The 24,863-nt window shown below is 34.4% G+C and overlaps 1 protein-coding gene across 1 annotated transcript; it reads left to right on the top strand.

Annotated features, from left to right (window-relative positions):
* Window positions 1-2,897: 2,897 nt before the first annotated feature.
* Window positions 2,898-18,939, top strand: ASB17 (ankyrin repeat and SOCS box containing 17). The gene is made up of 3 exons (XM_045978584.1): window positions 2,898-3,298; window positions 16,725-17,004; window positions 18,733-18,939. Exons 1-3 carry the CDS (start codon window positions 2,898-2,900, stop codon window positions 18,937-18,939), a joined length of 888 nt encoding a protein of 295 aa, XP_045834540.1.
* The last annotated feature ends 5,924 nt before the right edge of the window (window positions 18,940-24,863 follow it).

The raw sequence follows: 24,863 nt of genomic DNA on the forward strand, positions 1-24,863 counted from the left end.
CTCTACAACCAAAGAACAAATAATCCAATCAAGAAATGGGCAGGGGACATAGACAGTTCTGCAAAGAAGACATCCAAATGGCCAACAGACACACGAAAAAGTGCTCCACATCACTCGGCATCAGGGAAATACAAATCAAAACCACAATGAGATACCACCTCACACCAGTCAGAATAGCTAAAATTAACAAGTCAGGAAATGACAGATGCTGGCGAGGATGCAGAGAAAGGGGAACCCTCCTGCATTGTTGGTGGGAATGCAAGCTGGTGCAACCACCTGGAAAACAGCATGGAGTTTCCTCAAAAAGTTGAAAGCAGAGCTACCCTACGATCCAGCAATTGCACTACTGGGTATTTACCCTAAAGATACAAATGCAGTGATCCGAAAGGGCCCGGATATTTACAGCAGCAATGTCCACAATAGCCAAACTATGGAAAGAATCTAGATGCCCATCAACAGATAAATGGATAAAGAAGAATCGGTATACACACACACACACACACACACACACACACACACACACACACAAATACTATGCATCATCAAAAGAAATGAAATCTTGCCATTTGCAACAACATGGATGAACTAGAGGGTATTATGCTAAATAAGTCAATCAGAGAAAGACAATTATCATATGATCTCTATGATATGAGGAATTTGAGAGGTGAAGTGGGGGGTTTGGGGGTAGGGAAGGAAAAAATGAAGCAAGATGGGATTGGGAGAGAGACAAATTATAAGAGACTCTTAATCTTACAAAATAAACTGAGGGTTTCCAGGGGTAGGGAGGTAGGGAGAGAGTGGTTGGGTTATGGACATTGGGAAGGGTATGTGCTATAGTGAGTGCTGTGAAATGTGTGAGCCTGATGATTCACAGATCTATACCCCTGGTGCTAATAATACATTATATCTTAATTTTTTTAAAAAGTAAAAAAAAAATACATATTCATTGACATTCAAACCTTAAGGAAAATTATAATGAAAAACGAAGTAAAATTAGTGAAATTTATACATGCAGAGATATACACTGTTACTACGTTAATGACACTTTTTTTTTCCAAAAAGCAGGATGAATCTACTATCTGTGTCTTTATGTTTTTGTTTTTGTTTTAAAGATTTTAGTTATTTATTTGAAAGACAGAAATTACAAGTAGGCGGAGAGGCAGGCAGAGAGACAGGAGGAAGCAGGCTCCCTGCCAAGCAGAGAGCCAGATGTGGGGCTCAATCCCAGGACCCTGGGATCATGACCTGAGCCGAAGGCAGAGGCTTTAACCCACTGAGCCACCCAGGTACCCCTGTCTTTATGTTTTTGAAATATAAGTGCAGAGCTCTTATTTCATGACCACTATTCATAAACTAGCCATACAAATGGAAAAGTAGATCTCTCTTTTTTGAGAAACAGAGAAAGTAGAGGTAAAAGTTCTGGCACCATCCGGCCTGTGCTCAAGAGCTAACTTAACCACTTACTAGACATATCATCTTGAGAAAGTCATTTAGGCTCTGCTTCTTCACTTCCTTATCTGTGGAGTTGATATAAGGATTAAAGGAGTTAATAAAGTACTTAAAACTGTTCCTGGTATATGGTAAGTAATACATAACAGCTGACTATTATTATAAATGGTCATACAAAGGTATCAATGATACATTATTATATAAATATAAAGCAGTTCATAGAACCAGTTATAATATTATTCCATTTGTATAAAAAGAGCAAAGTATATAATGATATATCTATTTATATACATAAGATAAAAATATTTAAGATTATGCATAAAACTGTCAACATGATTACCCCAGGAATAATTTCCACTGGTCCTATTATGTTGCAATTTTTTAAGACCCTTATGTAAGAAATCAATAAAAATATTTCACTTAAAAAATATATTTTTTGACGTGGAAAAAATAAAAAGACGAGGAAAATAACAATAATCCTGGCTTTCAGAAAGCTGACATAAGTTATTAGTTTTTTCTGTTAATCCTAGGAAAACAGAGTTTAGAGCTTTTAGAAAACTAAATTCACTATTAGTGGAAGTAAATTATAGTAAACTCAAAGCTATAATTTCATTTACTTAAAGAGACATTATTTTCTCTGATTTCATGAAAAATATTCAAAAGGAAAAAAAAACTCAAGTACCTTTAAAATTACTAATAAATGCACCTAAAGTTATTAAATTTAACAGAAATGTGGCTGAAGCACAAACGACAAAACAACCATATTTCCCCTTTATTTTACTGGGGCAAGGATGCCACATCAAGCTTGAAACACCTTTGATGTCCAAGCTGTGTATGTTCTGCCTAATTTTTAAAGGAATAAGTTCTATAAATTTCTAAATTCTAAAGCAAAGTTTCCAAATGTTGTTTAATGTTGAATGGCAGCTTTTCTGAGAAGAAATATAGTGCCTTTTGGCAGATGTCATAAACTTTCTATGTCTCTATCTCCTCAGAGAAAATATCCTATGAGGTTTAAGTGAGAACATGCAGTACTCATGCTGAACATGACAGCCTAAAAGGAATAACCAACCTGGTTATTAATATTATTTTGTCAAATGTGCTTTAAGTACTTCACAAAAATACATTCTGGCTTGAGCTGAAGCTTTAGATTTAAAAATATTAGCTCTTAGCTATTACACATGACATTTATGTCCAATATGTCTCTCTCAAATGTCACCAGTCACATATAAGATCCCAAATATCTGACCTATGCTGATGACAGATCATCATCTATTGTGATGTCACCCAGTACTTTATGGTAATATTTCTTATGATATTTTTTCTGGCTACAGTTTAAAGGGCACTTCCTGTCTATGGAGTAAAGCCTATCACATTATCAAAATATGTAACTGAAGGATTACAGTATGACTGCCTGTGATTTTATTTCTATATTGTTGCCATAAATAGCAATGAGTAAATCTTCTAAATTATGCCGTAAGACTTCTTGTCCAAGAAGCAATATATTCTGCAATCTCATTGACAAAATTGTTAAACGACCATCCTTGCAGTTTTTGGGTCAGTGGGGATATCACTGTTATGAACCTAGGATTTACAGAACCCTGGCAAAAATTCTGAGGTATGTCGACTTGGATGGGTTTGACATACTACTCTCAGATTATATTGCATTTGTGGAAAAATCAGGATACCGTTTTGAGCTAAATTTTAATCTTGAATTTACTGAAATATGTGTGAATACAATTCTGTACTGGGTTTTTGCCAGAAAAGGTAACCCTGACTTTGTGGAACTGCTTCTCAAGAAGACAAAGGACTATGTTCAAGACAGAAGTTGTAACCTGGCACTGATATGGAGGTAATAATCTCATGTTTTCACCATAAAAGGAGAAAATTTCTCTTTAGGAGATTATTTTACTTTTTTTTTCTAAAATGAATATGCATAGTGGCTATATATAGATGAGTAATCCTGACTTGATTGCTCATTCATTTACTCCTTCATTCCTTCATTATTGATTCAATAATTCCCCCTCTACACACATTATTACATACCAATAAATTTCTAGAGGTTCTGCACTATAAAGTTTACATGTTAGTGCTCAAGGTAATGGCATGTTCAACAACTTAGATTTCTCTAACTAGACCAAAACACTATTTTGGGTAATACTGTGATCTCCTCTTCTTGAGCATACCGATAACATATATATATTATAATCCTACGGACCACAACACCATATATATATGCATATAAAATGACTTTCAAAGTGTAATTCAGAATATACACAAATATTCACTTAGTAATAGTTATTAAACATAATAATTCCCTTTTTGTATGTTAAACATTGATAAATTTAACTCCAAATTCTTCAAGAGTGAGCACAATGAAGTCAAATACCTGATTAAGTCTGTTCTAGAACAAAATTTTCACATACTCTGAAATGTCAAGCTAGCTAATGAATACTACTGAGGATCTTTTAGAATAAATATTCATTGTACTCTTTGGAAAGTCCATAATATAGATTCTAAAGTTACTTAGTTTGCAGTATCTCTACCTCACTCTACAGTATTGGGTAATAGTTTGATTAGAACCAATGTGCATTTGTTCACTCATTCAACAAATTATTTATATACCACCTTACTATGTATAAGGCACTATACTAGCTAAGCACAATGATAGGAGCAAGAATGCAGTAAAAAACAAGACAGATAAGATCAGTTAAAGTCTAAACCAATTTAGATTCTGCCTGAAGCAGCTGTTCTCTTGATTGTATATCACTGTGATATTGGAGAACCACTAGATTGCTTTGCTTAATGATCACCCAAGTACATGAACTAATAGCTGCAGTCTGGAATATCAGTAAATAAAACCCCCAAATAGCACCTTTTGGTTGTTTTAAGGATCATTATATCTATAACTTTTGCAAAGAGCAGCAGGTTCTAGTGTCACTAGCTGGGCTAAGTAATGCCTATGTGCGTCCCTGGCAGGCCCAACGAAAAGAAAAATGGAGTAAAACGGGAAGAGAAGATACATTTTTAAAACTTTTAAATGGGAAGCAAAAGGGGAAAACTGAAGAGTGGAAGGAAAACGAAATGAAGAGAAACACACAGTGGGATATGATACAGTGTCATTAACTGTCTTAAGTGACAGTTTTAAAAATAAAGAAATCTTGACTTAGATACATCCACACAGTAAAATACATTACTATCCAATCCTACGGACCACAACACCATCTGAATCTTTCAGAATCATAGAATCTTACTTAGATTCAGATGGGATCTATGAATTCATTGGCAAACTTCCACCTTGGACAGCATCTCTATGTTGAACATCTCTGTCTGATGCTAATATGGTCTCTACTTGAATAACTCTAGTGGTAGTTACCTATTTTATGAGGTAAACCATTCCTTTGCCCAGGGATCCTTCTGTTTCCCAGCCATGACTGTTCTGTTTTCCTCAAAGATTTTACCTAGTCCCGTGACTTTAAATATTATGTGTATGCCAATGACTCCCCAGTCTCTCTCTCCAACCCTGACCTTTCCTCTGAGCTCCAGATTCCTCCTGTATAAGGTCGTCTACTCAACATCTCCACAAAGCATCTCAAGCTTAACAGAAATAAAACAGAATATTAATCTAACTCACTCTCTCCCAGTCAAACTGCTCCTTCCCCTGAATTCCCTACTAATGGTCCCTTTTGTTCTATCCTTTGCTCAAGACAGAAATCCAGGATTTATTCTTGATTCTTCTCTTTCTTTCATCAACACATTAGCAAGTCCTTTTGACTTTGTCTCTAAAACATACCCCAATTACACTTTTCTTTCCTCAATTTTTAACCTAGATGAAGCCACATTCATCTCTTACCTGCACAACTGCTATAGACTATAAAAGAGTCTTTCATCTTCCACTCTTCCCTCTCAACCCCTATAATCTATTCTTGACTCAGAAGCCTGAACAATCTTAAAAAAATGTGAAATACATCATATCACCCAGGCTTAAAATCCTCCAAATCTTTCCTACTACAAGTGAAATAAAATTCAAACTCAACACCCGTTTTTTTTTAAAAAAGTCCTACATAATCTGGTCTCTCACTATATCAACCAAACCCAATTTCATGTCATTTTTCCCCTTGAACACTATATTCCAGCCACCCAGACCTTTCTGTTTCTTGAATATCTTCAGTTTCATTCCTGTCTGAAGGTCCTGTAATGACGATTACCTACAAGCAAAATAAGTCAGACTGAGAAAGATAAGTAACATATGATTTCATTCATATGTGGAATCTCAAGAGCAAAACAAATGAATAAATAAACAGAGAAAAAGCAGAAACAGACCCATAAATACAGAGAACAAACTGATGGTTGCAGAGGGACGGGGGTTAAGGGGATGGGTAAAATGAGTGAAGGGGAATGGGAGGTGGAAGCCTCCAGTTATGGAATGAATAAGTCACAGGAATAAAAGGCACAGGATAAGGAATATAGTTAATGATATTGTAACAGCATTGTATGGTGACAGATGGTAGCTATACTTGTTAGCACAGCATAATGTATAAACTTGAGTCACTGGGTTGTACACCTGAAACTAATGAAACATCGTGTGCCAACTATACTCAAATTTTTAAAACTAAAATTAAGAAATAATAAAATAATAACTGTTCTCTCTACCTAGAAATCTCTTCACTCAGATCTTCCTATAACTAGTTCCTTTTTATCAGGTAGAATACAGTAAAAATGTCATCTCTTCAAAGAGACTTTCTCTGGTCTCATCATCTAAAGAAACCATCATTCACTATTATAATACTATTTTAATTCTCTGCGCAGCATCAATCACTATATGTTCATTTGCTGCTGTTGTTTTCTTTTTTTTTACATTGATTTTTCATTCTGTGCTGTTTTCCCTTGCTAAAAGTTGAACAGCCATCTTTGTTATGTTCATTCACATATCCCAAGCACCTAAATCAGAGCTTGGTATACAGTATGCATTCAATAAATATTTGTTGAATAAATTAATAGACAGTAATGGAAGTTATGGTCATGGATGAAATTGCCTGAGAACAATAAGTCAAAAGAAAATTAGTCAAAAGGCCAAATCTTCTTTACTTAGATGCTAAGGGCAGAGAAAGAGAAACCAGTAAAAGGTGGTTGAAAAGGAACAGCCAAAGAGGTAGGTGGATAACAGAGAAAATAGCCTTACTAAGTTAGCATAAAACATGGTTCCAAGAAACTCAACTGTCTTAAATATCAGAAATAATATTATAGAGAAGCATCCCTTAAATTTGGTGGCTAAAAATTAAAAGAGGAGTAGAAAAAATAGAATTAATTAGTATAGCTACAAAACTGAATCATTCTCTGCAAGTCTATATGGAAATATTATGCCCCATTTCATAAGCATATATGACAGGTTTTCAGATACAGAGGGTTCAGCTCATTAACTTCACATTTAAAAACTAATTCTTGCTGTGCTTGCCTTACTCCATCCATATAAGTACCATTATAATTAACTGTCAGTACAGATTAAGCAAATTTTGGTTTACAGTAACATGCTCTTTAAACATGAGGATTAATCATGTCATTTGGGTACAGATTAGACTTTTAAATCTCATTTTAAGCCTATTTGACTTTTAGTTATGTTTTTCAAAATTTTTGGTCCAAAATTACTTCTAAGGTAGTATCAATCTTAATATTTTAAAATCAACTAATACCCCCAAATCTTACCAAGGACCATTTGTGGTATCTTTGTCCCCCAAGTCTCCTGAATGCCTATACTTAACAATATTCTTAGTCAAATATCTTAAGAGTGAACAAGATCAGAGGTGGTTCAAGACAGTAGTATAGAAGAATCCTGAACTCACCTCCTCCAATGCACACAACAAATCTGTATCTACATATGCAACAATTCCCCCTTTAAAAACCCCCCAAAATTAGCTGAACAGATCATCCAGAGCAAAATATTAAAAGACTGGTGTCCCTGGGTGGTTCAGTTGGCTAAGCACCCAACTCTTGATTTTGGCTCAGGTTATGATCTCCAAGTTGTGAGATCAGAACCCTGCATTGGGCTCCATGCTGGGCTTGGATCCTGCTTATGATTCTCTCCCTCCCTCATCCTCTGCCCCTCTCCAGCCCCACTCAAAAAAAAAAAAAAAAAAAAAAAGATTACCAAACCACATTAAATGGGTAGGGGAAGCAAAGACATGGTCTTGCCAAAAACCACACCCCTGGCATGCCAGCCCACAAAGAGAAGGAATCAAGAGTGATCTCACAAATACAGAGCTTCTAGCTGAGAAACAAGGTTTTTGTACCCCACATCAGCCACTCCAACCCTTGGGACCTGCACTGGAGAGATAAGCCCCCAAAACACCTGGCTTTAAAACCAACAGGACTTACATTCAGAAAAAATAGTGCTATAGTTTGAAATGGAGATCCCACTCTTAGAGGATTCGCAAGCAAACACATTCACTTTGGGACCAAGTACAAAAGCAGCAGATTGAAAAGTGTTTAGACCATATGTGAAAGAGAATCATTGCTAACTTTAAGGTATCTGCTGGAGGGACAGATTCTTTTGAGACTTTCCAGTAACAAAGGCACCAGTGGACATCTTTTCAGCATTCTCCCTCTACTTTGCTAGTGCTGGCATGATATGTACCATCTTTGCATTACCCCTCCACCTTAATGCTGACAAGAAACTTACTTCATATGTAAGGACACACACAGACTGAAAGTAAAGTGATAGAAAAAGATGCTTCATGCAAATGGGAACCCCCTCCCCCCGAAAAGCTACAGTAGTTACACTTACACCAGATAAAACAGACTTTAAAATAAAGACTGTGGGGTGCCTGTGTGGCTCAGTGGGTTAAGCCTCTGCTCAGGTCATGGCCTCAGATCCTGGGATCGAGCCCCACATTGGGCTCCTTGCTCAGCACAGAGCCTGCTTCTCCCTCTCCCTCCCTCTCCCTCTGTCTGCCTCTATGCGTACTTGTAATCTCTATCTCTCTGTCAAATAAATAAAATCTTAAAAAAAATAAAATAAAGACTGTAATAAAAGACAAAAAATGGGTATTATAAAAAATAAGAGTCAATATAATAAGATATAACATTTATAAATATTTATGCACCCAACATAGAAGCATCTAAATATATAAAGCAAGTATTAACAGACCTAAAGGGAGAAATTGACAACAATAAAACAATAGAAAGGGGCTTTAATATACTACTTACACCAATGGATTAATACTTCAGGCAGAAAATCAGTAAGAAAATATTAATCTTAGTTGATACATTAGACCAGATGGACTTAATATATATAATATGTGGAACACTACATATAAAAACAGCAAAGTATACATTCTTCTCAAGTGCACACTGAATATTCTCCAGGGAAGATTATATGTTAGACCACAAAACAACTCACAATAAATCCAAGACTGAAATCATATCAACTATCTTTTCCAAACACAATAGTATGACACTAGAAATGAATAATAATAATACTGGAAAATTACAAATGCCTGGGTGGCTCAGTTGATTAAGTGTCTGCCTTTGACTCAGGTCATGATCCTAGAGGTCAGAGATAGAGCCTCCCATCAGGCCCCCTGTTCAGCCAGGAGTCTGCTTCTCCCTCCCCCTGCTTGTGCTCTCTCTCCCTCTCAATTAAATAAATAAATAAATAAATAAATAAAATCTTTAAAACAAAAGAAATTACACTGAAAGGAGCTAGAAAAACAAATGAAGCTCGGTTGGCGGAAAGAATGAAATAAGATCAGAGCAGAAATAAATGAAATACAAACAAAAGATCAAATAGAAAAGATCAATGAGATTAAGAACTGATTCTCTGAAAAGATAAAACTAATAAGCCTTTAGCCAGATTCATCAAGAAATAGTCCAAATAAATCAGAAATGAAAGAAAAATTACAACTGACACCAAAAAATACAAAAGGATCGTTAGAGACAATTATAAACAATTATACACCAAAAATTCAACAACCTAAAGGAAATGAGTAAGTTCCCAGAAACATACAATCCTCCAAGACTGATCTGTGAAGAAATACAAAGTCTGAATAAACCAATTACTAGTAAAGAGATTGAATCAGTAATCAAAAACTCTCCAACAAACAAAAGTCCAGGCTCAGACAGCTATACTGGTGAGTTTTACCAAATATTCAAAGAAGATTTAATATCCATCCTTCTCAAACCCTCCCAAAAATTGAAGAGGAAGGAACACTTCCAAAATCATTTTATAAGGCCAGAATTACCCTAATGGCAAACCCAGATGTGGACACTGCAAAAAATAAGTAAAATAAAATTACAGGTTAATATCCCAGATGAACATGTATGCAAAAATCCTCAACAAAGTATTAGGAAGCCAAATTCAGCAATAGATCAAAAGGATCATACACCATGATAGGATTTATTACAGGGATGTAAGGATGGTTTAATACCTGCAAATCAATCAACATAATATACCACATTTAAAAAATGAAGGGTAAAAAATATATGATCATTTTAATAGATGAAGATAATGTATTTGACAAAATTCAACATCCATTTATGATAAAAACTATCTTGAAAGGTATAGATGGAAGGTACCTCAACATCAAAAATACTATATATGACAGACCACAACTAACAATATAGCCACTACTTTAAGATCAGGAACAACAGGATTCCCACTCTCACTACTTTTATTCAACATAGTATTAGAAGTCTTAGACATAGGGGCGCCTGGGTGGCTCAGTGGGTTAAGCCTCTGCCTTTAGACCAGGTCATGATCTCAGGGTCCCAGGATCGAGCCCCGCGTTGGGCTCCCAGCTCAGCAGGGAGCCTGCTTCTCCCCTCTCTCTCTGCCTGCCTCTCTGCCTACTTGTGATCTCTCTCTATCAAATAAATAAATAAAATATTAAAAAAAAAAGAAGTCTTAGACATAGCAATTAGTCAAATAAAATATAAATTGAAATAAATTAAAAAATAAAATAAAATACATCCAAATTGAAAAGGAAAAAGGAAAACTGTCACTATATATAGATGACATTATTTTATATATAGAAAGTTCTAAAGTTCTAAAGACTCCACCAAAATAGTTAAATAAATTCAGTAAAGTTGCAGGGTAAAAAAATCACTATACAAAAATCTGTTGTGTTTTTATACTAACAATGAACTATTGGCAAAATAAATGAAGAAAACAATCTCATTTATAACTGCATCAAAAAGAAGAAAATACCTAGAAATAAATTTAACCAAGGGGGTTAAACTATAAGACACTGATGAAATAAATTGAAGAAGACACAAATGGAAAGATATTTTGTGCTCATGGATTAAAAGAATCATCATTTTTTAAATAATTTTTAAATTTTTTTATAGACATATAATGCATTATTAGCCCCAGGGGTACAGGTCTGTGAATCACCAGGTTTACACACCTCACAGCACTCACCATAGCACATACCCTCCCCAATGTCCATAACCCCACCACCCTCTCCCGACCCCCCTCCCCCCAGCAACCCTCAGTTTGTTTTGTGAAATTAAGAGTCTCTTATGGTTTGTCTCCCTCCTGATCCTATCTTGTTTCATTTATTCTTTTCCTACCCCCAAACCCCTCACATTGCATCTCCACTTCCTCATATCAGGGAGATCATATGATAGTCGTCTTTCTCTGACTGACTTATTTCGCTAAGCATGATACCCTCTAGTTCCATGCACGTTGTCACAAATGGCAAGATTTCATTTCTTTTGATGGCTGCATAGTATTCCATTGTGTGTATATATATATATATATATATATATATATATATATATATACCTCTTCTTCTTTATCCATTCATCTGTTGATGGACATCTAGGTTCTTTCCATAGTTTGGCTATTGTGGACATTGCTGCTATAAACATTCGGGTGCACTTGCCCTTTCGGATCACTCCATTTGTATCTTTAGGCTAAATACCCAGTAGTACAATTGCAGGGTCATAGGGTAGCTCTATTTTCAACTTTTTGAGGAACCTCCATGCTGTTTTCCAGAGTGGTTGCACCAGTTTGTATTCCCACCAACAGTGTAGGAGGGTTCCCCTTTCTCTGCATCCTTGCTAGCATAAAAGAATCATTATTAAAATGTCTGTATCACCCAAAGCAATCTACAGACTCAATGCAATCTCTATCAAAATTTGAATGGCATTTTCCACAGAATTAGAACAATCCTAAAATTTGTGCTAAAACAGAAACGATCTTGAATAATGAAAGTAGTCTTGACAAAGAAGAACAAAGCTGGAGGCATCACGCTCCCAGATTTCAAACTATATTAAAAAAGATAGTAATCACAACAGTATGACATTAAAAACAGACACACAGATCAATGGAACGAAATTGAGAGCCCAGAAATAAACTCATGCATATATGGTTATTTAGTATTATTTTTTTAAAAAGACAAGAATATACAATGGGGAAAAGACAGTCTCTTCAATAAGTGATGTTGGGAAAACTGGTCAGATGCAAAAGAATGAAACTAGACCCTATCTTATACCACACACAAAAATTAACTCAAAATTGATTAAAGACGTGAATGCAAGACAGAAACATGAAACTCCTAGAAAAAAACATAGGCAGTAAGCTCCCTGACATTGTTCTTGGCAATATTTTTTGAATCTGACCCCAAAGAGATGGCAACAAAAGCAAAAATAAACTAAAAAGCTTCTGCACAGTGAAGGAAACCATCAACAGAATGAAAAGGCAAGGTACTGAATGGGAAAAAGAATATTTGAAAATGATATATCTAATAAGGTGCTAATACCCAAAATACATATAAAGAACTCATCAGCTCAATAAAAATATCCTATTAAAAAAATGGGCAGAGCATCTGAATGGATATTTTTCAAAAGATCTCTAGATGGCTAACAGGCATGTAAAAAGATGTTTCAAGGGATGCCCTGGATGGCTTGTTTGTGAGTGCAAGCCCCACATTGGGCTCCATGTCCGGCATGGAACCTACTTAAAAAATTAATTAAAAATTAAAAATTTAGAAAAGGGGACACTTAGGTGGCTCTGTTGGTTAAGCATTCAACACTTGATTTTGGTTCAGGTCAAGATCACAGGGTTGTGAGATGGAGCCCTAAATCAGGCTCCATGCTGGGCATGGAGCCTGCTTAAGATACTCTCATCCTCGGGGCACCTGGGTGGCTCAGTGGGTTAAGCCTCTGCCTTCGGCTCAGGTCATGATCCCAGGGTCCTGGGATTGAGCCCCGCATCCCGCTCTCTGCTCAGCAGGAGCCTGCTTTCCTCTCTCTCTGCCTGCCTCTTTGCCTACTTGTGATCTCTCTCTGTCAAATGAATAAATAAAATCTTAAAAAAAAAAAAAAAAGATACTCTCATCCTCTTCCTTTGCCCCTTCCCCCTCTATACTCTCTCTCTAAAGAAAATTAATGAAATTTAAAAAGTTTAAAAAAAAGAAAAGATGCTCAGCATCAGTAATCAGGGAAATGCAAATTAAAAACATGAGATACCATTTCACATCTGTCAGGATGGCTGTTATAAAAAAGACAAAAAATAGGGACTCCAGGGCGGCTCAGTGGGTTAAGCCTCTGCCTTCAGCTCAGGTTGTGATCTCAGGGTCCTGGCATCGAACCCTGCATCGGGCTCTCTGCTCAGCAGGGAGCCTGCTTCCCCCTCTCTCTCTGCCTACTTGTGATCTCTCTCTCTCTGTCAAATAAATAAAAAAATCTTTAAAAAAAAAGACAAAAAGTAACAAGTTGTGTTTAGGGTATAAAGAAAAGGAAACCCCTTATGCAATATTGGTGAGAATGTAAATTGGTGCAACCACGATGGAAAACAATACGGAATTTCTTTGAAAGATTAAAAATGGAACTGCCATATGATCCAGCAATTCTACTTCTGAGTACTTACCTGAAAAAAACAATAATTTTAATACGAAAAATACATGCACCCCACTGTTCACTACAGCATTATCTATAATTGTCAACATATGGAAACAACCTAATGTCCAGCAATGGAAGAATGGATAAAGAAGATGTGATTTTATACATATACACACAGTGTATATAACATATTTCGGACATGAAAAAAGAATGAAGCTCTGTCATTTGTGACAACATGGAATGATCTTGAGAGTATTATGCTAAGTGAACTAAGTCAGAGAAGGACAAATAACATGGTTTCACTTATATGGAATCTAAAAAGCAAAACAAACAAAAAACTCATAGACACAGAGAAAAGATGGTTGCCAGAGTGAAGGTGGGTTGAGGGTAAGTCAAATGGGTAAGAGGGGTCAAGAAGTACAAACTTCCAGTTGTAAAACAAAGAACTCATAGTAATGTAATTTACAGCATGATTACTACAGTCAATAATATTTTATTGCATGTTTGAAAGGTGTTGAGAGTAGATCTTGAAAGTTCTCAACACAAGAAAAAAATTTTTTCTAACTTTTTATGAGGACAGATGGTAGACTTAAATTAATCACTTCGCAATGTATATAAATATTGAATCATTATGTTGCAGACCTGAAACTAATATAATATCAGTTACTTCAATAAAAAGACATATCTGATTTAAAAAAAGAATGAGCAAGATGAGTAAATTAGATTGCCTTTGAAAAGTTTAAATGACTGCACTTCACTAATAGTCTTGTTAGGTCCAAAAGTCACAAAATAAATTTAATTATGTATATATATATATTTTTCTGGATAACAGTAAAAAAATCAACAAACACTTGAGTGTCTACTCTGGGCTAAGCATTATTCCAGGCATTTAGGGATATAATAGTAGATTAAACAGACGAAAACTGTTGTCCTTGTGGAACTTAAAAATTTTTTTAAAGCATGTTTGGAGCTTAAATTTTTATTGCACATATTGCTCACTCATTTATTTTGAAGATAAGAAAATGAAAGATTAGAGACATTAAGTTGTCCAAAATGGTATGGGCTTACCAGAGCAATGTACAAAGTATCATGAGAAAAGAAAGATCAGGTCAAAAACAGTCTTTTATTGAAGTCTTATATGATGAGCAAGACTTGCCAGAACTGAAAAGGGAGGGAAAGTACATATACAAATCAAAAACTGTGAAAAAGTTGGAAGCAATGGTGGTTTGGGAAAGTGAATACCAATAAGCAGGACAGGAAATGCAGAAGGAGAAGTAGTTTAGGAGTTCAATTTGGGATATATATTGGAAGTATATATGAAAAAGATGAGATGTCTGGGGAAATATTGATCTGGAGATTATTCCAACAGAGAATGTATATATTTATATGCAGAATTTAGAAAGATATATATAGTAATGCTGGCAGAGTTACAACAAAAACTAAACTTCTTAATTTCTAAGATGCTACTCTTCACTACATCACTTTTTTTTTTTTTAAATCACAAAATCTTGGCGTTTCAACACTCAATGAAGCTTTGGAGATAAACTAGTTGGTCTAAGGATTTTCAAACTGTTCTCTTGGAGCTTCTGACAAGGGAATCACTGCAAGGGAGGTTTTGGGGACTTCTAAATACACTTCAACAGAGAACATATCTAATACAAAACACTCTTTATATATAGGTGGTTCAACAATCCTCCAATGTTGCTATATGCTTGTAAATGAGACATTACTTCTAACTTTTTTATTGATAAAAACCTACTAACCTTTCAAATCTTAGCTCCAAGATAACCTCTGAACAATGGTTATTCCAGGTAGAGTTAAGTGCTTCTCTTCAGTGCTTCTACAGTACACCAAGCATGTTTCTATCATAGCAATTATAATTTTGTACTGTATTATTGAATTATTTGTCCATTTCATTTACTAGACTATAATAAGCATCTTGATATAAACGACTGTATCCTTCATTTCTCTGTATCTAGTACTCAGTACACTCTGGGCAAGCAAATGTTCAATTAATTAATTAATCAGCAAATAAAAACATAAATGCATAAAGAAACTAAGACTCAAAGAGACTGACTAACCCAACGTCATAGAGAATTAGGAAAAACCAAACCTCAAATCTAGAACCCCTAAATTTCCATTGTTTGTAGCATTATACTGTGTTGCCTCCCTCATTAATTAAATATATGCAATCTTAAAATTCCTCTTTTTGAATAATGTTCTCCTTGCTCTCCTATTTGTCCAAAACCAGTATGTATGGTTTGTATGATGTTCTACAAAACATATTAGTATTTTATTAGACCAATCAAGAGAATTCCAGAAACAAAGGATTATGAATACAACTTCCCTTTCTTTAGTACTGAAAGACATTTTTATCTGGCCAAATCAAGACTTGATAATATAAAACCTCTGTGGTTGGTTATACCATGTCCTATCTACATATAGAGACCAATTCATTAGCAAACATAACTATTTCAATTGAAAGGACTACATAAAATTAGAAAAGATAAAATTTTCATTGCCTAAACCTACAAATACCAATCCTAACTTTATTTAAGTGAAAAAAATAAAATTACGTTAGTTGCACTTATTCCTTTCTCATCTAATTTCCAAACTCAATTCATGACTGACCAAGAAGAAAACAAATAAAAAGGTATCAAAATGGTCACATAATTATTCTACAAATAAAGTGAAATAAAAAGAGCCTTTTTACCTTTTCTGTTTTAAATTTTCCAGAGCTACCTCAGTTTTATAATACTGGTTCTGATAACAATAGGATTTCTCCAGTGAGAAACATAATTGCTATTACTAAAAGTAAACTGAAAAAGTCAATTACCATATGGTTTTACTTATTTGTGGAACAAAAGGAATAGCAAGGAGGACATTAGGAGGAAGGACAAATGAAGCGGGGAGAAACAGAGTGGAACACGAATCATGAGAGACTATGGACTCTGGGAAACAAACGAAGGGTTTTAGAACGGAGACAGGATAGGGGGGATGAGTGAGCCTGATGGGTATTAAGGAGGGCATGGATTGCATGAAGCACTGAGTGCTGTATGCAAATAATGAATCATGTAACACTACATCAAAAACTAATGATGTACTGTATGGTGACTAACATAACACAACAAAAAAATTCTGGAAAAAAAAAGTAAAAGTAAACTTTCCATACATCTAAATCTTTGTTTGTTTTTAGAAGTGCAAAGTTTAAATGTGTAATGGGAATTTTCTTATTTTTTTTAACTTTCAGTTTGGTCTAGATTCATAGAATAGAAAACTCTTTTAAGACATACATAAAGGTAAAGTTACATTAAAAGTCATTTAAAACATTTAATATTTAAGATAATACTATTACGTCCCCATTACTATTAAGACAAAGTGCTTACCACAATTGTTAATTCTGTATTCAGTGAAACTATCATTTGTTTGATTTACAGAACTTTCACACCAGTATACTGTCCAAGTCCACTAAGTGGCATCACACCTCTACTCTATGTAGCTCAGACAAGACAATCTAATATCTTGAAAATACTCCTGCAATATGGAATCTTAGAAAGAGAAAAAAACCCCATCAACATTGTGATAACAATATTGCTCTACCCTTCAAGAGTGAGAATAATGGTTGATCATGAATTGGTAGACATCCAGGAAGATGCCAAAACATGTTTAGTGCTATGTTCCAGAGTGCTTTCTGCCATTTCAATCAGGGAAATAGAGGTAAGCAAAATAGTTCTTTGGGTTTGGGCTCAAATATTGATCAATAATTTTAAGATAAAATTGTGAAACAAGATTGAATTTGGTTTTTTATCTATGAATTGTAGCCAGTGAAAAATTAAAAATCGAGTGTAGGCTTACAAATTAAAATAGGTAAAATCTAAATTATGTTGAACATTAGTCCTTTATTTCATGACTTTGTCTTCTAAATAAATTATTTTAAAAGTTATAGTTTTTTTAGTAGTAATTAAGTAGATGTATGTCATTATTATATTCTAATTACACAATAATCAGTGTTTATTAGGATTTCTATGTCTTAAGAACATCATAAACTAAAAATTTAATAGAATTCTTTACAGAATATTTGAAAATGAGTTACATTTCTCCTCACAAATATAATCACATGCCAGGAAATAAAAATATAAAGGCTTAAAATATTTGTGCAATTAAAAATATCTATCCCTCAGGGCACCTGGGTGGCTCAGTCAGTTTAGCATCTGCCTTCAGCTTAGGTCATGATCCCAGAGTCCTGGGATCGAGCCCCCGCATTGGGCTCCCTGCTCAGCGGAAGGCCTGCTTCTCCCTCTCCCACTCCCCCTGCTTGTGTTCCCTCTCTTGCTGTGTCTCTCTCTGTCAAATAAAATCTTAAAAAAAAAAAAAAATATATATATATATATCCCTCAGTTCTGTGAGCAGAGACTATTTCTTATACCCTAGCAATGATCCCAAGCAATGAGCTAAATGCTTTGTGCTTAGGTGCTAAGGCAAATACCAGATATTCTTTGAATAGCTAAATATGGGATAAATAATAAAGTTACATATCATTTAAGCAAATGTACCATATAGTCTATAGATTACAGGTTCTACCACAGAAATATCTCTATAATACAGAAATGTCTGTATTCTTTCTTCTTAAATCAACTTCATTTACATTTAGCTTCTAGAATTAAATCTTTAAAAGGGCATCGTAACTGGGGCACCTGGGTGGCTCAGTGGGTTAAGCCGCTGCCTTCGGCTCGGGTCATGATCTCAGGGTCCTGGGATCGAGTCCCGCATGGGGCTCTCTGCTCAGCAGGGAGCCTGCTTCCCTCTCTCTCTCTCTCTGCCTGCCTCTCTGCCTACTTGTGATCTCTCTGTCAAATAAATAAATAAAATCTTTAAAAAAAAAATAAAAAATAAAAGGGCATCGTAACTAAAACTTGAAAATTTATCTTTTCATATAGATAGGTTCCTATCAAGACTTCTCACAGTTTAGCAGTATGAAATTTTGTTCTACAATGTTTGGAATCACCTGGGAGGACTTTTAAGATTTATGTTGTTTGTACCCAACCTCAGACGAATTGAATCAAAATTTCTGGAGTAAAACCAGCATTTGTATATTTTAAAGTCCCCTGGATAATTCTGGTGTATAGCCAAGTTGACAACACTACTCTGGAAGGAGAAGTAGATAAAACATAAGTGTGTGATCTGTCTAAAATGAAAAACATATACAGATTCATAGTTGTAAGAAATAATGTTTTTTCCTTAGACATATTTAAAATTTATGTATCACTGTGAGAATAAAAGGGGAATAAAAATACTTGCCTCGTTAAAAAGCTTTGTAAAAAATATTATAAGGGTTATATAAATTTAAGATCTATTTTCTGAATTTAAATACAAAATAAAAATGCTAATAACTTGGACTAACCAGTGATTAATATTACAAAATTAAAATATTTCCCCTTTTTTCAGACGCAGCTAAGTTTAGGAAGACGTCCAATTATTTCTAATTGGCTGGACTACATTTCTTCAACAAGATACAAAGATCCATGTGAACTATTACATCTTTGCAGAATAACCATCAGGGCTCAACTACTGACCAACAATATGCTCCCAAATGGAATATTTTCACTTTTAATACCGGTTCGTCTACAGAACTACCTGAATTTAGAAAGTTAATATACATCTTTGTCCTGAGTTAAGGATACTCACCATTGAATGGTTTAGAAGTTAATAAACTATTAACTTCATGCAAATTTTCATTGCATTGGATATTTTATTAGAAAATATAATTTCAGGGGTGCCTGGGTAGCACAGTCATTTAAGTGTCCGAATCTTGGTTTTAGCTCAGGTCTTGATCTCAGGGTCATGAGATTGAGCCCTGCATTGGACTCCACAGTCAGCAGGAGTCTGCTTGAGATTCTCTCTCCCTCTCTCTCTGGTCCTCCCCTTCATGCTCTCTCCCTAAAATTAATAAGTAAATCTTTAAAAATATATATATAATTTCACATGACACCCTAAATGGATCTATTTTAAATCAATATATGACTCTGCCCATTACCTTTCTATACAATGGGACAAATTATGATATTTTTGTTCTATTTGAGATCTACCATTTTACTCTGCTCTTAAAAGTTGTTTTGTGTTAGAGCATAATTGTTACTGTGGAAATTTTGGTCATATTGATGTTCTGAAGTTCTTTTTATATGTTCTAAAGCTAGGTAAATATTATTTTACATTGTGTATTCCTATTAACAAGTATTTATTGAGTTCTTTTGCAAATAAAATATTGTGTTCTGTGGTGAGGAATAGGCAAGGAAATTAAGAGGCAATCCCTTCCCTGAGAAGCCAAAGTCACAAATACAAGGTGAAGAATTAGTCAACTAAAGGGTGGGGGTCAGTTGTAAGAGGACAGAAATAGATAATATTTGGAAATAATTAGCCCCCCAAAACAATATGGAGCTTTAGTGTTTTTGTGTGTGATATTTCTAAATACTAGATCAGTAGTGCTTTTTAAATTGAGATATAATTGACATATATTACTTTCCAGTGCATAACATATGTACGTATCAATATATGTACGTATTGCAAGATGATCAGCACAATAAGTCTAGTTAACATCCATCAACATACATAGTTAAAATTTTTTTCTTGTGATGAGAACACTTAAAATCTAATTTCAGCCATTTTCAAATATGCAACACAGTATTATTAACTATAGTCACCATGCTGTGCATTACATCCCCAGAACTTATTTATTTTATAACTGGAAATTTGTACCTGTTTACTGCCTTTACCCATTTCACCTATGCCTAAACTATACGGATTTTGATACAAAGAAAGCAAAGAATAGTTTTGATCCAACATAACATCAAAATGAAAATATTAATTAAATTTGTATGTTTAGTTGCAAAAAAATTTATTATCTTAAAAAATAAAATTTATTCTACTGCAATCTTTAAGCTCTTTTCGAGTTGTAGGGTACTAGACTTCTCTACATAACAAGGTGGTCAAGCTGTTGCAATACACAGAAGAGAACTGGGAGACAATTTTCCACAGGTGTCTCACTTTTCTGTCTGTCTTTTGAGTAGAGGCACTGTCTTATATTTGACTATTATATATTATATTATTATATTATATTTAAGGATGTTTGTGTAATGAACAGCCTTGCAAGACACAGATAGTGTCTCCCTCTGAGCAGTGGCAAGTTTCTTCAGGGTCTAATATAATAAAGCTTATGTCTTCCTCTGAAAGAAAAGTCAAGCATGTTTGCTAGAAGCTCATTATAATAAAAGGTTTTCCTAGCTTTGGGTTCCTCAACTATAGTGTAAATCCACTGTGTACATATCTAACTGGACCACTCCATATCTTAGAGGATGGGATATCCGAAATCAACACAAACATGAACTTACGCTGCATGATGTGCCCTTAGCAAGAAAGTCTTTTGTTTCTGACCCAAGAATCTTTTGTCTTCTGACAGCACACATGAAACTGTGGTAAGCTAAACTGCTAGTTTGCAAGTAAGGTAAAAATCCCAGACACTTCACAGTTTTTTTTTTTCTTTTAATTGAGGTATAACTGACATACAACATTATTTTAGTTTCAGGTATACAACATAGTTATTCAACATTTGCATGTATTGCAAAATGATCACCACAATAAGTCTAGTTAACATTCATCACCATACATAGTTACACCTTCACAGTTTTTGACAATAAAATCTGTTCTCACCTCATCACTGTCTATTCTAGGATCAATTTTGGTAGATTATGGCACTTAGTAGCCATTTTCACTCTCTACTTGCAATCTGGGAACTATTCAAAATTTTGACAATTTATACGAAATGGGTTTACATTCTGGTCCTATAGTAAGATAAACAACTGTGTGATTTAAATTTCTAAGTAATAGAATGGAAATAGCAAAGCAGCAATATAACTAGGTCATTTGCTTTTCCTTTCCTTCCATTTTCATTCCTGTGAGGTAGAAATGCATTACAGAATTGAATTTGTACATTTAACTGAAGTATATTTAATTACAATTGAGCATATTTTAAGCTCATAAATAAGCATGTAGGAAGTCCATACTACACACAATTTATTGACATTTGAATATTTTTTAACACTAGCATATAAGATAGTGTTATAATTTGCTTAAAAAGGTCAGAATAGGGGGGTGCCTGCGTGGTTCAGTCATTAACTGTCTGCCTTTGGCTCAGGTCACAATCTCAGGGTCCTGGAATTGAGCCCCACACTGTGCTCCCTGCTCCGTGGGAAGCCTGTTCTCCCTCTCCCACTCCCCCTGCTTGTGTTCCCTCTCTTGCTATGTCTCTGTCAAATAATTAAATAAAATCTTTTTTTAAAAGTCAGACAGTTTTGGTTTGCTAAAGAATTAGCAGAACAGCTTTAAAATTTAAAAATGCATTACTCACTATATACATATTGGAATGGCTAAAATTAAAAAAAAACCTGATAATACCAAGTGTTAGAGAACATGTGGAACATTCTCAGCCATGGCTGATGGTAATGCAAAATTTAAGAACCACTTTAGAAAACAGTTTGGCAAATTCTTATGAAGTTAAACATATACTTAAAAGATGAGAAAGCCACTCTACTCCTATTTAACCTAGGTAAATTAAAACTTAATATGCAAAAATCTATACAAGAATGTTTATAGCAGCTCCATTCTTAATCACCAAAAATGGAACCCCAATTGTCTTTCAAAGAGTGTATGGGTAAACTATGGCACATACAAACAATGAAATAGTCAGCAATAAAAGGACACAACAACATTGATGAATTCTACAAAGTATTACGCTGAGTAAAAGAAGCCAGTTTCAAAAGATCCCATGCTATATGATTCCATTTGTTGGACATTATGGAAAAAACAAAACTACAGGGATGGAATGTTTAATTTCCAGTGATTGCTGGGTTAAAGTTAGGAGTCAGGGATGGATTTGACAACAAAGGGACAGTCCTAAGGGAATGATGTGAAGGTGAAGTAAGTTAGGTGAGCAAACTGACTGTCATAGTGGTTCCCTGAATCCATAAATGTGCTGAATGCATAAAATTTTACATCGAAAAAAGAGTTAATTGTATTATATGCAAATTTTATTTTATTTTTTTTTTATTTGACAGACAGAGATCTCAAGTAGTTGGAGAGGCAGACAGAGAGAGAGAGAGAAGGAAGCAGGCTTCCGGCTGAGCAGAGAGCCCCATGCGGGGCTTGATCCCAGGACCCTGGGACCATGACCTGAGTGGAAGGCAGAGGCTTAACCCAGTGAGCCACCCAGGTGCCCCTATATGCAAATTTTAAAACAAACAAATGTACTACTTCCTAAGCATGAGTATAAGCTGCCTTTTTCTTCTACTCCCACATAGCTTAACCCTAGACTTGAAAAAGACTACTTTATGTGAAAAGAAATATGGAAGAGATTAAAAGAATGGCTTTGAGGTGGAAATTAAAGGAGTTTTTAACAGCATAATGAACATTTATCTTAAAAGGCTGGATTATGAGATAATAATCTATAATTTTAGAGAAAGGCAAAGCAAAAAGGTACTGAAGAGGAGACCAAGTAGACCTTAGAATTAAAGAATGAATTGTCTCCCTAGTATTCATTTCTATTCTATAGTGCCATAACATAATCATTATATCTTCATTTAATTTGCTTTTTTGTGTTTCGGCTACACACAAAACAACTGAAGAAAAAAATTTAATTTTAAGAAGATATAAACCTATTTTTATTTCAGTATTCTAAACTAAAACAAAAGGGATTAATCAGTTGGCTACAGTTTCTGCATCAAAAGTTCGAAGTCTAGGTGGTGGGTAATGGGGAGGGCACGTTTTGCATGGAGCACTGGGTGTTGTGCAAAAACAATGAATACTGTTATGCTGAAAAAATAAATAAAATGGAAAAAAATAAAAAAAATGATAAAATGGTAAAAAAAAAGTTCGAAGTCATGAAAAATTTCTTAAAAGTCTGGTAGAATCTAATATTAGGGTTAAACCTAAAGGGAAATTAATATATTTAAGGAAATGATATTCTGTATATTTAATACTTTGCTCTTATTTCTGCTTGCCTGTTTTTCTCCCACTGCATACTCCCCCCTGCCTTTTATTGTTGCTTCCCTTTTCTTCCCAATCTGCCATGCTCTTTTCATCCTCAGTCCCTTTTAGAAATTTGGGGCCAACCTAAGTTATCAAATTGCTTTTAGGAATGACTATATACAATATAATTCATTTTAAAGACTGTGAATTAAAACATGGTTAATGGTCAAATTCAGATATTGTGGTACTCTCTAAACATGAAAATAGGGAATATAAGTAGTCTAATGGGATGTTTAACATATATCAAATTAAAATATGAACACCAATTTACAGTCACATTTCAAAACATGTAATTTAAATTATACTTTTTCGATATATCTATTACTTAGAATTTAATAAAGTAAAAAATACTAGATTTTACAAAATACAAATACATTAACAAAAAAATAGGGCCCTAACCAGTCTGTGAATATATTTTTTAGCCAAATTAGTATGAATTCTGCAGTTTATTGAATGTATGTCCTGAGTTCCAGATACTTAATTGTCCAAGAAAAGAATAACTTCCCCATTTTGGGCCTTTGTGCTAAGATTATATAAATAAGTCATCTAATGAGATGGAATTGTAGAAATAAAGTATTTGAGAAGACAATAGCCCTGCTCTTTACAGTTACTGACCAACCGATTATCTTCCCCTCTCCCCCCTTTTTTTTTGGTCCATTTATGAAACAAGAATGACCTTCGGGTAAGCTCTGAAATGATGGTGTAGATAGACATGCCTATGGAAAAACAGTTCTATAAAATGCTTCCTGAGGCAAATGAATCAATATTACCTTTTTGCTGCTTTGGTTACTCACCTAATAAAGATGGCCAAAACTGAAACTTGGAAAAGAGGTTGGTGAGTAGAAAATGGAATGCCTTATATTTGGAAAACTGAAAGGGTGAGTGATGGCAACTCCCCCTTCCAAAAACATTCTCTGCATTACAAAATATCTATTTGTTTATTTTCACCCTTTAGAACTATACTCAATGTCAAAAAAAAAAATACTTTAAAACTTCCAATATCATTTTAACAAACTCCTTAAGTATCCAGTGTTGGAATTTGGGGGTACTAATTAAGCAATTATTGAGCCATAGGGTCTTATTGCTTCAAAAGAGAGTGTAAAATAACTCACGTAAGTTTCCAGACTGGAAAAAAAGAAAAAGGTTGTTTTTTTCTTTTCCAAAAACTAAGGCATTTACAATAACATTTTAAACCATAACTTAGTATAAATACACTTAAGACTTAATAACATGAATTTTCATAAATGAGAAAAACTGTTGTTTTACTGACATTTTCTAACATAAAAAAGTCCTTTCAATGCTTTTCATATTTTAAGTTATAACAAATATTTTCTTATATACAATAGATAGATGATAATTCTGAGGTTAGTATAATGTAATGTAATTTTCCATTAAGATATAAAATTAAGCAAATATTTTCTTTTGCTCTTAGGAAAAATAAATCCTAGTTTCCCTATATTAACATATATTATTTGACTTGTACATGATATAAGTTGTTA

The sequence above is a fragment of the Meles meles genome, chromosome 1, assembly GCF_922984935.1.
Source record: "Meles meles chromosome 1, mMelMel3.1 paternal haplotype, whole genome shotgun sequence".
Taxonomy (NCBI): Eukaryota; Metazoa; Chordata; class Mammalia; order Carnivora; family Mustelidae; genus Meles; species Meles meles.